The following is a 17,930-nucleotide window of genomic DNA, read 5'->3' as shown; positions in this document are numbered from 1 at the left end:
CCACTTGAAGTTCGTAACTTTGTCTATGATTCATTCATTTTCGTTCATTGTTCGCTCAATGACCTTTTATTCGCCGCCATCTTTCTTTTCTCGCTAGTCTTGTCGGCAGAAAGGTAAGTTAAAAATTTCGTAAAAATACTAAAATTAAGAAATACTGCTTCTAAAAACTGATAAATTTATTAAATTCGCGATGGTGGTTAAAGATTTTACTATGAAACCAGGTTTAAAAGTGAAGTGTTCCCCAATAAAATAAGGGCGACCATGTGGTCTTCAACTGAAAGATTTTACCAACTGCGCATTTATGTTTTATTGAAGAAAACTTGAAGTACGATTTTATTTGGAAATGTAGTGCGAATTTGGAGACTTGTAGTGTGTTTGCAAGTTTTTTACGTTGGAATTATTGCTTTATTTATCTTATGAAACCGGTGGCCGGCAACGTGGCGTGGACTTAAATTTCGTTTTATTTTTTTAGATAAAAAAGAATGAGTACTAACGAGCGTGCCGGGGACGCAACGTCCGAGGTGGAGACTGGAGATGAGGAAGAAATTGTGGGCGGCGGTGAATTGGCGGCACATCTAATGAAAAGGTATGGTTTTAGGTTAACCTTTAGAAGTAGAACTAAGTACGCACATGATAAATGATAGACGAATGAAGGAAACCAGGTGTTGGAAGTGTATACAAATTAAATTACAACATCTATGGACCTAAATTGAAACATGTTAGTGGCTGTCTATGTTATAAAACTAGCTTTCTTCCTTTGTTCCTAGATTGTTTACTACCTACCTTTATCTATATAATTTAGAAGACTTAGTTTTTGTTTTCATCAAACATACTAGATAAAAAAATTCGCTTGATTTTATGTGCTAAGACGTGAAATAGTTTTTTTTAAATCAAGATTAAGGAATAAGACGTAGGTATATGAAAGAAATCTCGAAATTAATTAAGTACAAGTTACATTTCAAATACGACGGTTTTCTTAATTGACAGATATTTAAAAAATGGGAAACATTTTTAGTTATAAAAAATCAGTCAAGTGTGAGTTGGACTCACACGAAGGATTCTGTATAATCATACAAGAAATTTTAAGATACTTTTTAATAAAAAGATTGTGATTTGGATTTCGGATTTTTCTCTTTATTTGTACTATAAGCCTACCTGCCAAATTTCATGATTCTAAATCGACGGGCAGTAATCTATAGATTTCTTGACAGACAGACAACAAAGAGATCCTATAAGGTTTCCTTGTGAGGTACAGAATCCTAAAAATGTAGGCACCTACCTACTGAAGCAACTCGGATGGGCTTAGATTTAAGTATAGCAGCTTGGTGCTTAAATTTCTTACCAATTATTAGGATTGCTCTCACATTTCATGAAGTCATGACCATATCGAAGCATCAAATCAAGCTCCATTGACATACTTGTCATATTAATTTATTATTCACATCATACCTATTGGGATTGCTTGATTTACTTTGAAAAAGCTGAGATATCCTCAATTTAGCCTTGTATAAACAAATTCAGAAGATATTATACTAGGTATCAATGGTAATGTAGGTATCAATTCATGATTCAATTTTGCTGTTAGGATGGTAGCTAGTCATAGCCTACCACCATAAGTACCAGGTCTGACCCAGTTTCATCAATTGCTGACAGCCTCTGTGCACATGGGTCTTCTCAGAATGAGTGGGGTTTAAGTGATAGTTGTGCTTTTAGCAAGCACAACTATTGCCATTACATTGTGTGAATTGCCAATATAGAAATTATAATCCCAATTATTGTAATAATTTGAAGTTGTATATTTATTTCTATTTTCTATGTATGCCAAAATTCTTGAGGGATTTTATTTGTTTCAATAATAAATGAGAGCATGTACTAAGATTCCTGCAGATAGAGGATGTGACTCGCAATGATTCATTCATTGTTTCAATTAATTTATATAGGCCTATTACCATTTGGTAGGGTTGCCAACTGCCCTGATTTTTATGGACATGACCTACTTTTTATTATTTTATTTTAGTACTTTTATTTTAGTTGATTGAAGTCATGTCAGACGGACACTATGAAGCCTACCGATTATGTCTTTCGAATTCTCAAAGGGAGACTGAACTAAAAACCTCCAAAACACTCGTATTTATGCAAGTTCACTCTTGTTGGCCTCCTAGCAACAGATCGTACGATATCGAATGAGCCAAATATCGATTTTATTAAACTACCTTCACATTAGATAAATCATTTAATTTTATTTTTGGCAATTCAAATCAAGTTTTACAAATAACCTTAAACTACGTAATAGCAAAGCCTAGTCGAAACCAGATTTTTGAAGTCGCAAGTGCACAAAGAAGCCTCGTAAACGAATTCGTACTTCGTAGTAAAAAGCAGCGATCGTCTGAAGATTAAAGGTCGTTGTACCGGTGAATCATTTCATGCTCTACTTGATCGGTAACAAGTAGGCAACCACGACCATCTGCTGAGTGCCTTCCTGCCTTGTTCACACCGTAGACGTAATTTGCCACGGTCTTATGTACATCGCGAATTCTGTTGTATAATTTAATTGAATAGACGTTTTTATGATTCACTGGCTTCGCTCAGGTTACCAGGTCCAGATGATGTCCGTGACGTATAATTTAATTTTAACTATTTAAGTTTAGTAAAAATCCCATAGGAACTCTTTGATTTTCCGGGATAAAAAGTGATCTGGTCTTCTGGTTAAAGTAGAATATCTAATGTGCGAAAGAATTATTAAAATCGGTTCAGTATTTTCAGATCGATTTTCAAACAAACAAATCCTTCCTCTTTATAATATTAGTAACTAGCTGACGCCCGCGACTTCGTCCGCGTGGATTTAGGTTTATTGAAATCCCGTGGGAACTCTTTGATTTTCCGGGATAAAAAGTAGCCTATGCGCTAATCCAGGATATTATCTATCTCTATTCCAAATTTCAGCCACATCCGTCCAGTAGTTTTTGCGTGAAGGAGTAACAAACATACACATACACACACATAAACTTTCGCCTTTATAATATTAGTGTGATTCATGAAGTTCATACTTCACACTAACATTTGGATGATTGTGTAATTTTAAGAAAAGTGCACTTCCATGCAGCCATTACTTGTGCAGCCATTTATGGGATGGCTCTGCCAAGTACCAGCTCGAAGCATTGGATTCGGTGGATCGCCGAGCTAGAAGACTCATTGGTGACGAAGCGCTGATGAAAACTAAACTCCAAAGTTTAGAACATCGGCGTATAGTTGCCAGTCTATCGGTATTCTACAGGATATATTTCGGAGAGTGTGCACAAGTGCTCTTTGACCTGGTTCCTCCTTCACCTTTCTACCATCGTACTGCCAGGCATCGTCAAGGTCTGCATCCGTACGTAGTCGAAATTCCTCGAACACGTACGAAACGATTTGCTTCCTCTTTCCTAATTCGAATCGCTAGGATATGGAACGCCCTTCCGGCGTCAGTTTTCCCTTCCACCTATAATATGGGTACCTTCAAGTCAAGAGTGAATAGGCAACTTCTAGGCAAGCGCGCTCCATCTTAGGCTGCATCATCACTTGCTAGCAGGTCTGATTGCAGCCAAGCGCTAGTCTATATAATTTAAAAAAAAAAAAAAAAACTTCAGACATTCTTTCAGACATCAGACGGCAGACTTACTTGGATCGCTAACAAGTAGGTAAGAAATACGCGATCATTTGTCTCACTAATTTAGTAATGGACGTCACAAATTAATTATAGTACAAAAATCCATATAAGCGAGGTTGCAGGTTGCATCACTACACTGACACATATTATGACGTAAGTTTTACACATGCATTTCCAATTGGAAAATATGTGTAACTAGCTTTTTCCATCGACTTCGTCCGCGTGATATAATTTATAACTCGAGGATAATGTAGCTATATAATAGTGAAAGAGTATTGAGAATCGGATCAGTTTTTTTTTTACTTCCGAATATTTCAAACAATTATACAAACTTACAAATCTCTTTAATGACCCGCCCCGGCTTTGCACGGGCAGCTTATTATTACAATATTCGTAGGGATCTCTAATTTTTTGAAAATAATATATAGCTTATGTCACTAATAATATAGTTTTCTACTGGTGAAAGAATTTTGAAAATCAGTAGTTGCAGATATTACAAACAAACTTACGAACTTTACCTCTTTATAATATTAGAATATAGATATATTATTATAGTCACAATGGTGCGATATGGCAACCTTCATCTGCACGCAAAGAAGAAAGTTATGTTCTGAACAAAATCTTATTACCTAGTCAAGCTAACTATAAATTATTATTGGCACCAAGAACAATACTAGTTGGCATTTCTCTGCTAAATTTCTTGCGGCCTTTTGGATTAAAAAAAAGGCTTACTTTTACATTAGTTAAACGCCTTATAATAATTATTATTAGTAGATACAGATTATAGATACAGAGACACAATTTTAAGGTCACTTTACGTTTGCCGCATGCAGGCCATGCCTATACAAGTGCCCGTATAAGCACGATTCGATACTCGTTGGAGGTGGATGACTTGTAAATGTCGCAGGGCTTGTATGCACCTGGATAGATACGTATTGTATCGAGACGCTTTCTTTGGGGCGCAATGAATGTTTTAAAATAGGTATGTAATATGCAAGTTCTATAGGTATTTAGGTACCTCTACTTGGATTCAAACAAGTACTTCCCGTTGAACTATAATCATGAAAGGCAGGTAGCAATGTCTTAAAGCACAAGTAACGGAAAAATCTAAAAACCGTGAATTTGTGGTTACATCACAAAAAAAACAGTGATATTTCTTGTAAGATGGTACGGAACCCGTCATGTGCGAGTCCGGCTCGCACTTAACCTTTTTTTAGAATTTACGCGATATAGTTGCTTCTTAGGTCAAAAAGCTTATGCCTATTATTACCTACCGTGTTCAAAATATTTTTTCTTTGTTCTTAGCGTTTGATTAGAAGTACACTCTATGGAATTATTATTATAGATCTCAGCCTAAGATAAAAAACACTGACTACTACCTACCTAGTTAAATATTATTTTATGTAGTAAAATCACGAGATCGTAAGAATTATTATTAAAATTAAGAAGTAATCATGCGACTAAAATACCTATTCGTTTGATTCAGCGAGAATCATGGCCCGCTGGGGAAACTAGGCCGAGCGATAAATTGTGCGTGTTTAGAGTGGGCCTGATCCGCGACGTTTATTGCTCACTGCTACTCGTTCGCGTGAAAACCGTTTACTAGAAAGTCGTATGATAAATACATAGCTTTTTGTACCCATTTGAGTTGTTAGCTCATGTTCTAAAAAATCTATACTGAGATATCAGGATTCAGCATTGACAGATAAGAAATATCCTAGGAATGTAAGGCATTTATTATAAACTGGTGGTGCGCTCCGACTTGGCCTGGGTTGGTTGGGTGGTAGTAACAAAATAATATTACTTTGATCAATCCGGACCAAGTTATGATATAGAAGGAAAAGCTGACTGACTGACTGGTCTATCAACGCACAGCTCAAACTACTGGATGGATCGGGCTGAAATTTGGCATGCAGATAGCTATTATGACGTAGACATCTGCTAGAAAGCATTTATGAAAATTCAACCCTAAAGCGGTAAAAAAGGGTTTTAAATTTGTGTTGTCCACGTGGACGAAGTTGCGGGCATAAGCTAGTTATACATATAGCCTGTCCATCTAACCTAACTAATAATGTACCTACCTTTCAAATGGTGAATGAATTTTCATAAAAAAAGTCCTGACTCATCAACGCCCAGCCCAAACCCTTGGATCTAGAAAGCTGAAATTTGCACAGAGATTCCCTTTATAATATAGGCAAGGACTAAGGTAATTTCAATTAAGGTAATTTAATTAAGTAAATCAGGTAAGGTAATTTTTGGTAATTTCCATAGGAGTGGTATTAACCAAATCCTTTTGTTCCATAGTGGTATCACCCGCAACGAGATGCTAGCGGCTATAACGAACCGCATCCACGCGGAGGCGATCGCGTCTCTACCGCCCAACGTGCGTCGGCGGATCCGCGCGCTACGGTCGCTGCAGAAGGAGTTCGCGGACATGGAGTCCAAGTTCTACTCGGAGGTGCATGCGCTCGAGTGCAAGTACGAGAAAATGTACAAGCCACTGCTTGAAAAGGTAACTTGTGTTTCACTCTTCAACATAGTTCAAACATCAAAGCAATTGCCTTGTGACTGGAGCTCCTGACAGTTATCACCCGCAACGAGAAAATGTACAAACTGTTGTGAATAAAACGAGCACTTGATGGGAACTGACAATAGCGACAATAGCCTAGTGGTTAAAATTCGGCCGTCTATTCAGGATCAGGAGGGCATTTTGCAGTTGTCACTATAATAATATTGGTTCAGTGAAGCTGAAAAAGGCGAGTTCAATATAATTTTTTGTAGGAAACCTGATCTTAACAGTCACACTTGATTAGACGTGACCAAGGATGCAGCATGCTTATGTACCTTTTTTAGATGTTCTCAAATTTCCTACACCAATATTCAGTCACCTTTGCTCTTTTTCCTTACTCTTTAATATGAGAAGAAAAATGAAAAAATACCTGGAATAACCACAATACGTTAGTTTACCTAAACCCCAAAAGCCGCCGCACCCTATCCGAATACCGGCACGCTATTTAGCGGTCCAATAACATTAAAAAACTTGTGATACTTCAGACAAATATCGCGTCACACCAGTAATTTTTGATGTGAAAACGCGTTGTGAAAAATTGAGATTGCTTACACAAATAATGAGACTAACATGTAATAATTTGTCCAAATATTGGACTAATTGTCCAAATATTGGACTAATTGTCCAAATATTGAAACTGTCTAGATACCAATTTGAATTTAAATGACCGTTACATTACAGCGTGCTCAAATTGTAACGGGTGCTTACGAACCGACGGACGAAGAGTGCCAAAACCCGTGGCGGGACGAAACCGAGGAGGAAGAATTGGCTCGCGCCGTTCAGAACGCGGCCATTGCGGAGGGCGACGACAAGAAGGAAGTTAAGGAACCAGCAGAGTTAGTATCTCTTTCATTTATTTGGAGTTAGGATTAGGTTATGTAAAATCTCTGAATCACCATGTAACGAAGAGTGCCAAAACCTGCCGAAACCGAGGAGGAAGAATTGGCTCGCGCCGTTATTCAGATAAAAAAGGGGTTTTTTTACAGGATGGCAATGAAATATTTTTTTTATATGATGACACACTACACCATTATCTGAGAATCATGATTTATTTGTAACATGCATCACCAACTGAGGCATTTCGAACAATAAAAACCTTTTTATAAGAAAAAAAAAACAGATCTTAAACAGGGCTGATTGTTGCAGGCCTCCTATGGACCCCAATGTGAAGGGAATCCCCGACTTCTGGTACACCATATTCAAGAATGTGTCAATGCTGTGCGAAATGATGCAGGAACATGATGAGCCTATTATCAAATGTTTGCAGGATATTAAAGGTGAATACAGAAATTCGTATTTTGTAGCCATAAAAAATCTTCTTTTGAGTCAATTAATCCTAATTCTTATAAATATAATCAATGTAAGAAAAACTTAGCAAGATTTTTGTGAATTACCAGATATTTTTTTGATTATTTTTATTTGATTTTAGCTTCATCACTTGCTACATGAAATGCTAAATGAACACATTTTAACTTTTTTTGTGATGTAACCACAAATTCACGCTTTTCGGATTTTTCCGTTACTTGTGCTATAAGACCTACCTACCTGCCATTCATGATTCTAGGTCTACAGGAAGTACCCTATAGGATTTCTTGATAGACGACAGACAGACAGACAATGAAGTGATCCAATAAGGGTTCCTTTTTTCCTTTTGAGGTATGGAACCCTAAAAAAAGACTTTTCGCATTTATTTTTATTATGGTTGATATTGTTTTGAACAGTGCTAATGCATGAGGACCCCATCGGCTTCACACTAGAGTTCCACTTTGCGCCCAACGACTACTTCACCAACACTGTCCTCACCAAGGAGTACTCTATGAAGTGCAAGCCCGATGAGGAGAGCCCACTAGAATTCGAGGGGCCCGAAATTTATGCCTGCAAGGTAAGAAACACAAAGTCTTTTGATATCAGGAGATATTATACAGGGTGTTTGGTAATTAGTATAAAAAGACGACACGTACCCATGCTACTTTGATCTGATAAATACAATGCTGAAGTATAATGACGAAATAAAATTATAAAAATTTCCATACAAAATTTAAAAAAAAAATTATGTCAGTTTTCTCAGTGAGTTAGGGCACGTTAGGGCCCTGAAAACTTGGACATTAAAAAAATAATTAAATTTTGTATGGAAATTTTTATAATTTTATTTCGTCATTTTACTTCAGCATTGTATTTACCAGATCAAAGTAGCATGGGTATGTGTCGTCATTCAAACATCCTGTATAATAGATAACGGGTATATGAATTTTATCTGGTCTATAAATCTGATGTTAAAGAACCTCCTTACCAGAATGAAACTGTCAAGCAATTTCTATTATCGTCGTTTTTTAGTTTGTATGAAAAGGAACAGAAGGCAATAAAATATTATCGTATATGATGACACACTACACCATTATCTGAGAATCATGATTGATTTCTAACATGCATCACCAACTGAGGCATTTTGAACAATAAAAACATTTTTTAATAAGAAAAACAGATGCTTAACTATGGTTTACCACATTCTTCTTTTCAGGGTTGTGAGATTAACTGGAAGAAGGGCAAGAACGTAACAGTGAAGACAATAAAAAAGAAGCAGAAACACAAGTCCCGCGGCTCCGTGCGCACCGTCACAAAGTCTGTTCAGGCTGACTCGTTCTTCAACTTCTTCACTCCGCCCGTCATGCCCGATGACGGCAACTCTGCCCTTGCCTCAGACACGCAGGTAATTGCATATTCCTAATTAATAAAGAATAGAAGCGTACTTCCCTAATCAGAAAGAGTAGAAAAGCGTAAGTTCCTAGTAAGAAAAATTATAAGCACAAGATCCTGTCACAAACTGAATTGTTTCAACTTCACTCCTTCCGTCATGCCTGAGGACGCCAACTCCACCGTCGCTTAAGAATCGAAATTTCGTTCTCTTAGTGAGTTGCATGCGGAAGAATCAGGGATCCCACCGCATTATTATCCCAAGAGAACTCCTGCCATTATGTGATTAATGGAAAGGAGTCATGACCCTCAACAATGAAGGAATTTTTTTCTCTCTCTTCTGGCTTTACAAAGATTAGCCAATGTCAAGTTTGTAGTTATTTGTAACAAGTTAGTTAAACTATACAAGTATGGACCCCGTCTGTGCCGGCGCTCGCCGACACACGCATGGCACCCCCTTAGAGTCCTTTCCAGTCAGCTTTAACAAAAAAAAAACACTCTAAAAAGGCAGAGCACGCCCGCCAGCCAACACCGACACAAACGAAGTCCAATGAAGGAATATGACTGTAAAGAAAGATAGATATTAACCTACTGTCGGTTGCAGGCGTTACTGACGGCGGACTTCGAGGTGGGCCACTACATCCGCGAGCGCGTGGTGTCGCGCGCCGTGCTGCTCTACACGGGCGAGGGCTTGGACGACGACGACGATGACGATTACGAGGAGGAGGTTAGTGGCCTAGCGCGTACACTATAGGCTCATATCCACATCAATATTGCCTCAGGCTGAGATCCATAGAGCGCACTTTCACTTGTTCAGACTTAGACACTGTTAAAACGAGACAATGTTATACCGCTGGCATAAATCTGTACCGTTTTAACTGAAACTTAAGTCTAAGCAAAGTCTAAGTGCGCTTTATAGATTTCGTGGTTTTGGTACGTTTGTTTTCCTCTCTGGAAAGCCCCTGGTGTTTGTTTATAACTCTAGAGTTCTTGTATAATTTCTTTTTTTTTTACTGTCTTCCAAGAACAGTTCACAATTTAGCCCATTTTTAATGTACACAGATTTCTTCAAGATTTTTGAACCAATTTGCAAAATTTTTAAGTTTGCTAGGTAGGTACAAACTCCAATGTGATGATCGTAATTATCATTAACTATCACATTAGCCAGGCATCAAATAGAAATAAAAATCCCCCGTTTCCTCTGCAAGAAGCCTATTTAACTACAAATATAGCATTTATTGATGTGGATTGGCTTTAATATGGATCTTATAACTTTAGCAATACAATTGAAGTAGTCGTATTAAATGTGTTTATGAATAATTTTTACCTTGATATTGTTATAGTATCCATTATAAGTATAATATAAACTGTGAAATTTTTGAGGTCAAAATATAAATGTCTATGACTTAACTTCTATAATTAATTAGCAAAATTGACGGCTTCGAAATCTTAAAATGCATGTCATTCGAAAAAAGTAAATTCTCCAGCCATCTGGTAGCCACATTATATAATTATTATGCTTTCACTCTATGTGCATGGTAGAAATTTAGAGCTTCCTACAATTTAGTGCAGATTGTTCTCCCCACCAAAACTCAGAGGAAGGTACAGTATAGTTTCTTATTTACACCACAGATTAACGGAAAAGGATAGACAGAGCCCATGTAAAGCAATCTCCTTTGCATTCAGCAGGCCACAAAATATGTAGTGTAAATGTTTAAATGACAGGCGACTGTTGAGTGTAGAGATTCTGGTTGGCTCTTCTCAGTAGAATCCTGCTTTCCGAATCAGAGTGAATATACCATAAGTGGCATTAGTTGTCCTCTATGAAATAAATACATTACAATAAACCGATGTTTTATTGTACGATGAAACTGCTAATTTAGGACAATTTGATCTCATCGCATGATCGCGCTACCGTTATTAATTCAATAGATAACAATGTGTTCAATCGGACGGCGCCACTAAGGTCGGCTCTAACGATCAACAAAAGCGGTTTCTAGGCACATTGGAAGTCTAAATCTGTTTTTTTGGCCTCACTTTCATTAATATTATTGATGGCAAGTATCCTGTCTATTTATTTCCCTTAGTCTGTTATTATCACATGTATGAATTTATGCAACAGAGTATCCATGTTCTCATACAGTATCTACGTCTGGTTAGAATGTTGGCGGCTGCACCAAAAGCGGTATAATTTGTTTTCAGGAGGATTCGTACTCTGATGAGGACTCTGGTACTGAGGAGATTTCCGATGCAGATGACTGATGCAACACCACTGTCCAAACGCCTATCTAGCATTTAAACTCATTAGGCCCTCATACTGAACCAAGTTAAATCATCATAGTACTGACTAGACCTGCTATTCATAAAGAAATTAGTCTATTTTTGTATCTCTTACAATTTACTCAAAGAATTTACCAGTGATATTAGATAGAAAAATAAAACAGCTCGTCTTCATGCGATGATGATATGAGTTGGTGCAGGGGTAACATGCATAATATACTGTGGCTTTGCCTGAACGTGTTCATATCTCTTCCCCATATCAAGAAGTTTTTTTTTTTCACCAAAAAAGATTACCTATGACCACAGAGCAATGAATTTTTATAATACTCTGAGATGTATATGACTCAAGGAATTGACTTTGGCTATTATTATATTCATGAATATTGCCTCAAATTCATGAATATTATTTATTTTCTATATGCACTTCATTGTTTTTGGATAGTAATTTTATACAAGTAAATTTTTAGTATCTTGCTTGAAGTTATAGTAATTTTTATTTCACAAAGCGAGGCGCTTAAAAATTTTCTGTACATTGGAGAAATGAAATAATACTCTCAGCTAAATGAGTTTAGGATTCGTTGAAGCCAATGAATATTAGAGTTATTTCATATGGTTTTGGGTGGTTCTACAATAGTTGGGCTACTTGATATTATAATTGATATACAACTCATGATAAATCTTAATTATATATCAATCTGATACTTACATATATTTTATTTTATGTTCATCGTATTATCTCATAATAGTAATTTTTATAAAAAATTGAATGGAACTTTGAACGAGCAACCATTATTCATTCTTTATTAGTGCCATTTCTATTCTATTGTTGAACTTACTACTTAATCTTATAAAGCTACCAGTGCGAAGCCGGGGCGGGTCACTAGTATTTAATACATGTATTGCCTATCTCTTCTCTTCATAAAAACACCTTTATAAATTACGCTTAAAAAGTGTACTTATAAATAAAATGAGGCCAAAAGTTGTCCAAATTTTGTAGAACCACCCGTTTTTTGAATAGTCATTTTATACAAATGAATTGTTAGTATTTTGTGATTGATGTTATAATGACTTCTCGAATAGGATCTTGTTCTTTGCATGGTTTATCCTTGGAGTAGATAAATATGTTTTAGACACAAGTTGTGTATAGGCTCCCAGAGAGCATATGGTTGTGTAGAAGCGATAAGAAAATGAGGTGCCTTCATTACTAGTTACATATGCATGTTAAAGGTTCACACTGTTTATAACGAATACCTATATTGCATTTCTAGTTTAGTTATACAATTCTCGTTTTTATTTATTATACATTATATATTGAGGAGCTGGTGAACAAAATTGTGTGATTGCACCATTGACAATTGACATATAATAGGTGTAGAGGAGGGCTCACAACGACAGGCAAGGCACTAAGGAAACAAAATGAATGACATAGCTCAAATGGCCTGTTTTGCACTCATATACACATCTATGTTTCATAATACGAAATGAAGATTTTTTTTTTATTCTTCAGTTTATTAAGAACCTTAACACTTTATTATAAAGTTTAATAACAATTGCAAAATATTTATATTTAAGAACTCTTGTCATCCACAGTAAATTTAAAAATAATCAAATATTTCAAATGAGAACATAAATATTTATTAACAAAAATTATAATAAAAATATTATTATGACCTGCCCATGATTCTAGGTCAATGGGAAGTATTCTGTAGTTTCCTTGACAGACAATAAAGTGATCCTATAAGGGTTCTGTTTTTCTTTTTGAAGTACGGAACCCTAAAAACAGGGTTTTGATCAGAAATATAATGTGATTGTTTTGTTCGCCCGCTCCTCAATTATTATAGTAATAGTGTGTACTTTTTTGTTTAAGAATTTTACGTATTCGTTTGTGTACTTTTAAAATTTTCATGTGATATTACTACTCTGTAAGGCTATTATCGGATGTTTCCTATAAGAAATTAAGTTTGTCATTCCAACGTGGAGAACGAACTGTTCCAATTGTTGTTCAAGATTTTGAATCTCTTTAGTGCCAAAATGCATTTTTTTGACATCACTGACTGCAACCTTGCTAACTGTGATCTTTCTCTTGGAGATGTATTAATGATATAACAATAGTTAGGTCGGAGTATAAGATATATTTTTTATTTGTGTAACTTTTTCTATCGAAATTGAGCATAATATGCGGATGTAATGCAGCTAGTTTCTACATATTGGTTTATGGCTTTTATGATTTTGGCATGATGTCTTACCGAATGACATTAAAATTGTAAGCTTTTTACCTGTGTGTTTTATTTTGGACCTCTATTATATGCATGCGATTTTTTTATTTTGTCTTGGGTAAGTTTTCCCCGGCAAGCAGATGGCTGCAGAATTTATATTTTTAAAAGATGAGCTATCCATATTTGTGATAAATTAATTATTGATGTGATAACGTCTAATTTTGCAGTGTATATTCTTAGGTGATAATCTGGACGCCCTAGAAAGTGGTACAGGTAAAGTAACAACTTTCGTGATCAGGAGACTTGTTATGACCATTGCCCGCACATATAAGGCTGAGATCTATAAAGCGTACGTTTACTTAGACTTTGCTCAGCCTTTACAGCTCGTTCACACAGGCTGCGTAAGCGTAGACGTAGCGCGTACCATTGCGTTGTAATGTACGGAACTGTATGAAACCTGACACACCGCTTGCGTAAAGCGTGGACGTACGCGTAACCCGGTGTGTTAGGGGTTTACGTGCGTCACTACACACGTGTCACGTGTACGTGCTTGGTGTGAATCGGCCTTTAATTAGAATTAAAATCAGACCGCTTTAGCTGCGTATTTAAGGCTGAGATCTGTAGAGCGAGCGTACTTTGACTTAGATCAGAGTTAAGTTCCAGTTAAAACGAGACAGACTCACGTCAATTATATAACGCTGTTTCGTTTTAACAGTATCTTAAGTCTGAGCAAAGTCAGTTCGCTTTATGATCTCAGCCAGTCTGAACAAAGTCAAAGTAGGTACTTACACTCGTTAGATCGATGTAGACTTCAACCTAAATGACATTTAAGGAAACATCGTTTATTTTATTGGGTTATACTAGGCCATTATGTTCATGATTTCTATACCCTGTGTTTACATATCTAATATTGCGGCGTGTCCCGCTAGTCACTGTTAGGCCCGCTGTCCACTTAAGCGGAGCGGAGCAGAGTCGAGTCGACCAATCAGACAAGAGATGACGTGAGATTTTTCATGTCTGCTAAAAATCTGATTGTTCTGCTGTCATGTCCGTTTTGGTGGATACTAGGGTTTAATGTTATCGTAATATCATATAATATCATAAAATGCATTTTAGACGTTATCACATTAAAATTCCATTCTTATAATATTAATACGAAGCTCGCCCAATTTTTTGATATTACCCTGTAGGGTTAGTATAAGATTTTACATTTCGCCAATGTTGATAAAATTCGTTCTTCGAAACAATAACGCTAAAGTGAAATGGACTTAAAGATTTGGAATCCACAGAGCGTACTTTGACTATGCTCAAACTTAGACCGAGTTAAAACGAGACAAACGCAGTTCTATATAAATCTGTCTCGTTTTAATTCTGAACAGTCAGTGTGTTCTTATAGACTCGACCTAAAAGTAAGAATAAGAATTTCGGTATCACCGATTTTATTTTCGCAAGATGTCCGCTTGGAGCGCAGGCTGTAGATGTACGTGCAAATTTGAGCTTTAAAACTAAAACTATTAGAGTCCATTTTACTTTAACGCTGAAATGGATCGACGCTCGAATTATATTAACGGTGAGGTATAAAATCTCATTCTAACGCTACTGTATGATTAGGAGGAGGAGGAATGTTCCACGGAAGAGAGCGAGGACGAAGAGCCGGCGCCGCGTAAGCGAGGCAAGAAGAACGTCAAAGCGTTGCAGGAGAACCCCGCCGAGTGCAAGCAGCAGTAGCATCCGCAGCGACTGAATATCCACGCCTGCATTGTCTGGACCTACCTTAAGAGGGTTTTATTCGTGGTGCACTCCTAAAAACGTAGTTTGGCTCTCATTTGAACACTAACCTATGAAGCTCAGTGAATTTTTGTAGCTACGTTATAGGAACTAATATGTATCTATGTCTGTAGTTTTCCAGATTTCCGATAGTTTTAGAGTGGCACTGTCTCAAGAATTTACATATACCTACCTGTGCTACTTTGAACCTAGTTATCTTTTCGGAAATCTGGCAAGCCACACAGTTATTTATATAGTTTCTATAAAATTACTTCGAGTTTGATGGTTAAGATTCACATGATAACGAAACTACGTTTGTATGCAGTAAGTGATGGAGAGACCGCCGTAAGCGCTCGCGTTTTGATTACCGGCGCGACATTTTTCAAAACAACATTCTCTTGCGGATTTTTGAGAAAAATCGGCGCTAAATAGACTTGTGTATAATTTGAGCTCTAAAATAATGAAATTAGCTCTCATTGTATTTTAGCATTTATGCGGTCTGTTAATTAATACAAATTTAAATGAAAAGAAATTCATCTGGGTAGCCTAAGGTGCAACGCACACTGATACACTGATATAGTGGAGTTGAGCAGAGGCGCGGTGCGTTACAAGTTAAGTTAAAAACCTTAACTTGTAACTTTAAGAAATTAACTTGTATTTACTTCGGCATACAGACGTCCGCCTCCTTTGGGAGACTGTTTTTTGTTTTAAGTATACCTATTTCAACCGTAATATTTCCTAGTTACAACCTAGTTGAGTAAGTAAATATCAAGAAAACTGCTCTTCTCCACTGTATGCGTTGGCCCTGATTGGATATTGCTGTTGAATAAAAATACCCTATATGAGTTGACCAATAACAATATCATAAAATAGTACCTATATACTGCGTTAATAGAAAACCACAGCTAATATTATGGTTGTGGACTATTAAAGGCCTGATTTCGTGGCTAAATTTTTTTCATTTGTATTGAAATTGCAACTTGTTACTTGGTGCTAATGATAAGAATTATACCTACTAGCTGCTGGGCCGGCTTCGCTCTTTGTGTCAGGTTGAAATCTATAAAGCGCCCTTTGATTTTGCTTAGACTTGTTTCAGTTGAAATGAGAAAGTTTTATGCCAGCGGTATAACGCTGTCTCGTTTTAACAGTGTCTTAAGTCTGAGCAAAGTCAAAATCTCAGACTCAGTCAGTGGCGTGCAAGTCATAGAGTTAAAGCATTACTTACACAAGTTGAAATAGCTTGATATTTAATATTTACAATCTGCTAGTGAATAGGTATCTACTATCTGATTAATGCCTAGCCTAAGCAACGAATATTGTGCACGCCACTGATTTCTGTCCGTCAGTCAATTTGATCAATAATTTAAACAACCAGTGAATAATTCAGCCATACATTGCCATTATTGTTTTGAAATTTAATAAATTGACATTCCTTTGTGACACAATTTACTGAAGAGAATTTTCCGCCTGTTAATAATCTAAATGTAATTTATAAACGAATAAATTAATGGCGAATTAATAATACCTATGTGCAGTATTTAATCTAAATATTAGTAGGAGTCACAAATTGGCGAAAAAACTGTTGATTATGTAATTATGTCTGCTTCAGGCAGTTTAAAGATGGATGTGACGAATATAGAACTGCTCTTTCATACATTTAACTGTCTAATAAGACTGTATACTAGATATAAACAAGCTAAAATATAAAGCCTGTATGTGAATAAGATCTACAGTTGAAACCTGTAAGTTAGTGTTAACGTACACAAGCTACTAGGATATTTGTACACTACATTTTTTAAATAAATTAATTTTAGACATACTTATTTTCTTTTATTTGATTTTACCTCTCTGCCTATAAATGAGTAACTATACTACGGATGAGATTTATAGAGCGGAAATTTTATTTCTCTCGTCTGGCTTTACACAGATTAGCCAATGTCAAGTTGGTAGTTAGTTATTTACAAGTTAGGGAAACTATATAAGTAGGGACATCGTCTGTGCGTCGTTTAGACCATAGACGTACAATTTTCGCTTCGCTCAGTTTAGACCGCTTCCCAGTTAGTTGCAACACCAAAAAACACCAGTGAAACATGAAAACCGGCCACTTTTAACCAAAAAAAAACACTCCAAAAAGGCACCGCACGCGCGCCAGCAAACGCCAACACAGACGGTACGTCAGAGCGGACTTTGACTGTGCTCAGACACTGTTAAAACGAGACAGCATTATACGCTGGATGTACGCTGGCATCTGTCTCGTTTTAACTGAAACAATAATTCCGAGCAAAGTTAAAGTACAGAGTAGACACACGGACTTCGTCTGTGTTGGTGTTGGCTGGCGGGCGTGCTCTGCCTTTTTGGAGTGTTTTTTTTTTTGTTAAAACTGACTGGAAAGCGCTCTAAGGGGGTGCCGTGCGTATGTCGGCGAGCGCTGGCACAGACGGGGTTCATACTTGTATAGTTTAACTAACTTGTTACAAATAACTACAAACTTGACATTGGCTAATCTTTCTAAAGCCAGACGAGAGAGAAAAAAAAAAAAAGAGTAGACACTCATGTGGTTAAAGACTAAAGTACGTTCTATAGTCTCGGCCGTCCAATCAAGATGTTAAAAGATGGCGTGATCATTTTTAGGATTCCGTACCCGAAAGGGTACCAACGGGACCCTGTTACTAAAACTCCGCTGTCTGTCCGTCCATCAGTCTGCCAGCGTAGAGAGTTGAAATCACAGAATGTGCCGCTGAGTGTTAGGTACCTAACGAAC

General features: G+C 36.8%; 1 protein-coding gene across 2 annotated transcripts; it reads left to right on the top strand.

The window, feature by feature from the left end:
* The first annotated feature begins 13 nt into the window (after positions 1-13).
* LOC123876471 (nucleosome assembly protein 1-like 1) lies at positions 14-16,988 on the top strand. 2 transcript variants are annotated; one of them, XM_045922748.1, is made up of 9 exons: positions 14-113; positions 473-586; positions 5,951-6,158; positions 6,897-7,051; positions 7,362-7,492; positions 7,937-8,097; positions 8,734-8,922; positions 9,511-9,633; positions 11,109-12,532. In XM_045922748.1, the coding sequence occupies exons 2-9, from the start codon at positions 483-485 to the stop codon at positions 11,166-11,168; spliced, it is 1,131 nt and encodes a 376-aa protein (XP_045778704.1). In that variant the 5' UTR covers positions 14-113; positions 473-482; the 3' UTR covers positions 11,169-12,532. The 2 variants fall into 2 exon arrangements, with proteins under 2 accessions (XP_045778704.1, XP_045778703.1); XM_045922747.1 differs by lacking the exon at positions 11,109-12,532 and adding an exon at positions 15,014-16,988 and having other exon boundaries at positions 15-113.
* Positions 16,989-17,930: the final 942 nt, after the last annotated feature.

This window comes from Maniola jurtina, chromosome 21 (assembly GCF_905333055.1).
Source record: "Maniola jurtina chromosome 21, ilManJurt1.1, whole genome shotgun sequence".
Lineage (NCBI taxonomy): Eukaryota > Metazoa > Arthropoda > Insecta > Lepidoptera > Nymphalidae > Maniola > Maniola jurtina.
The sequence above is the reverse complement of the archived record's forward strand: the minus strand, read 5'-3'. Positions and strand labels throughout refer to the sequence as shown.

Bases quoted from the DNA above. Each gene is read 5' to 3' on its own strand.
- LOC123876471 (XM_045922747.1), top strand. From the start codon at position 483: ATGAGTACTAACGAGCGTGCCGGGGACGCAACGTCCGAGGTGGAGACT. The intron at 7,493-7,936 runs GTGAATACAGAA...TGTTTTGAACAG, and splicing joins ATGTTTGCAGGATATTAAAG to TGCTAATGCATGAGGACCCC. The intron at 8,098-8,733 runs GTAAGAAACACA...TCTTCTTTTCAG, and splicing joins CCGAAATTTATGCCTGCAAG to GGTTGTGAGATTAACTGGAA.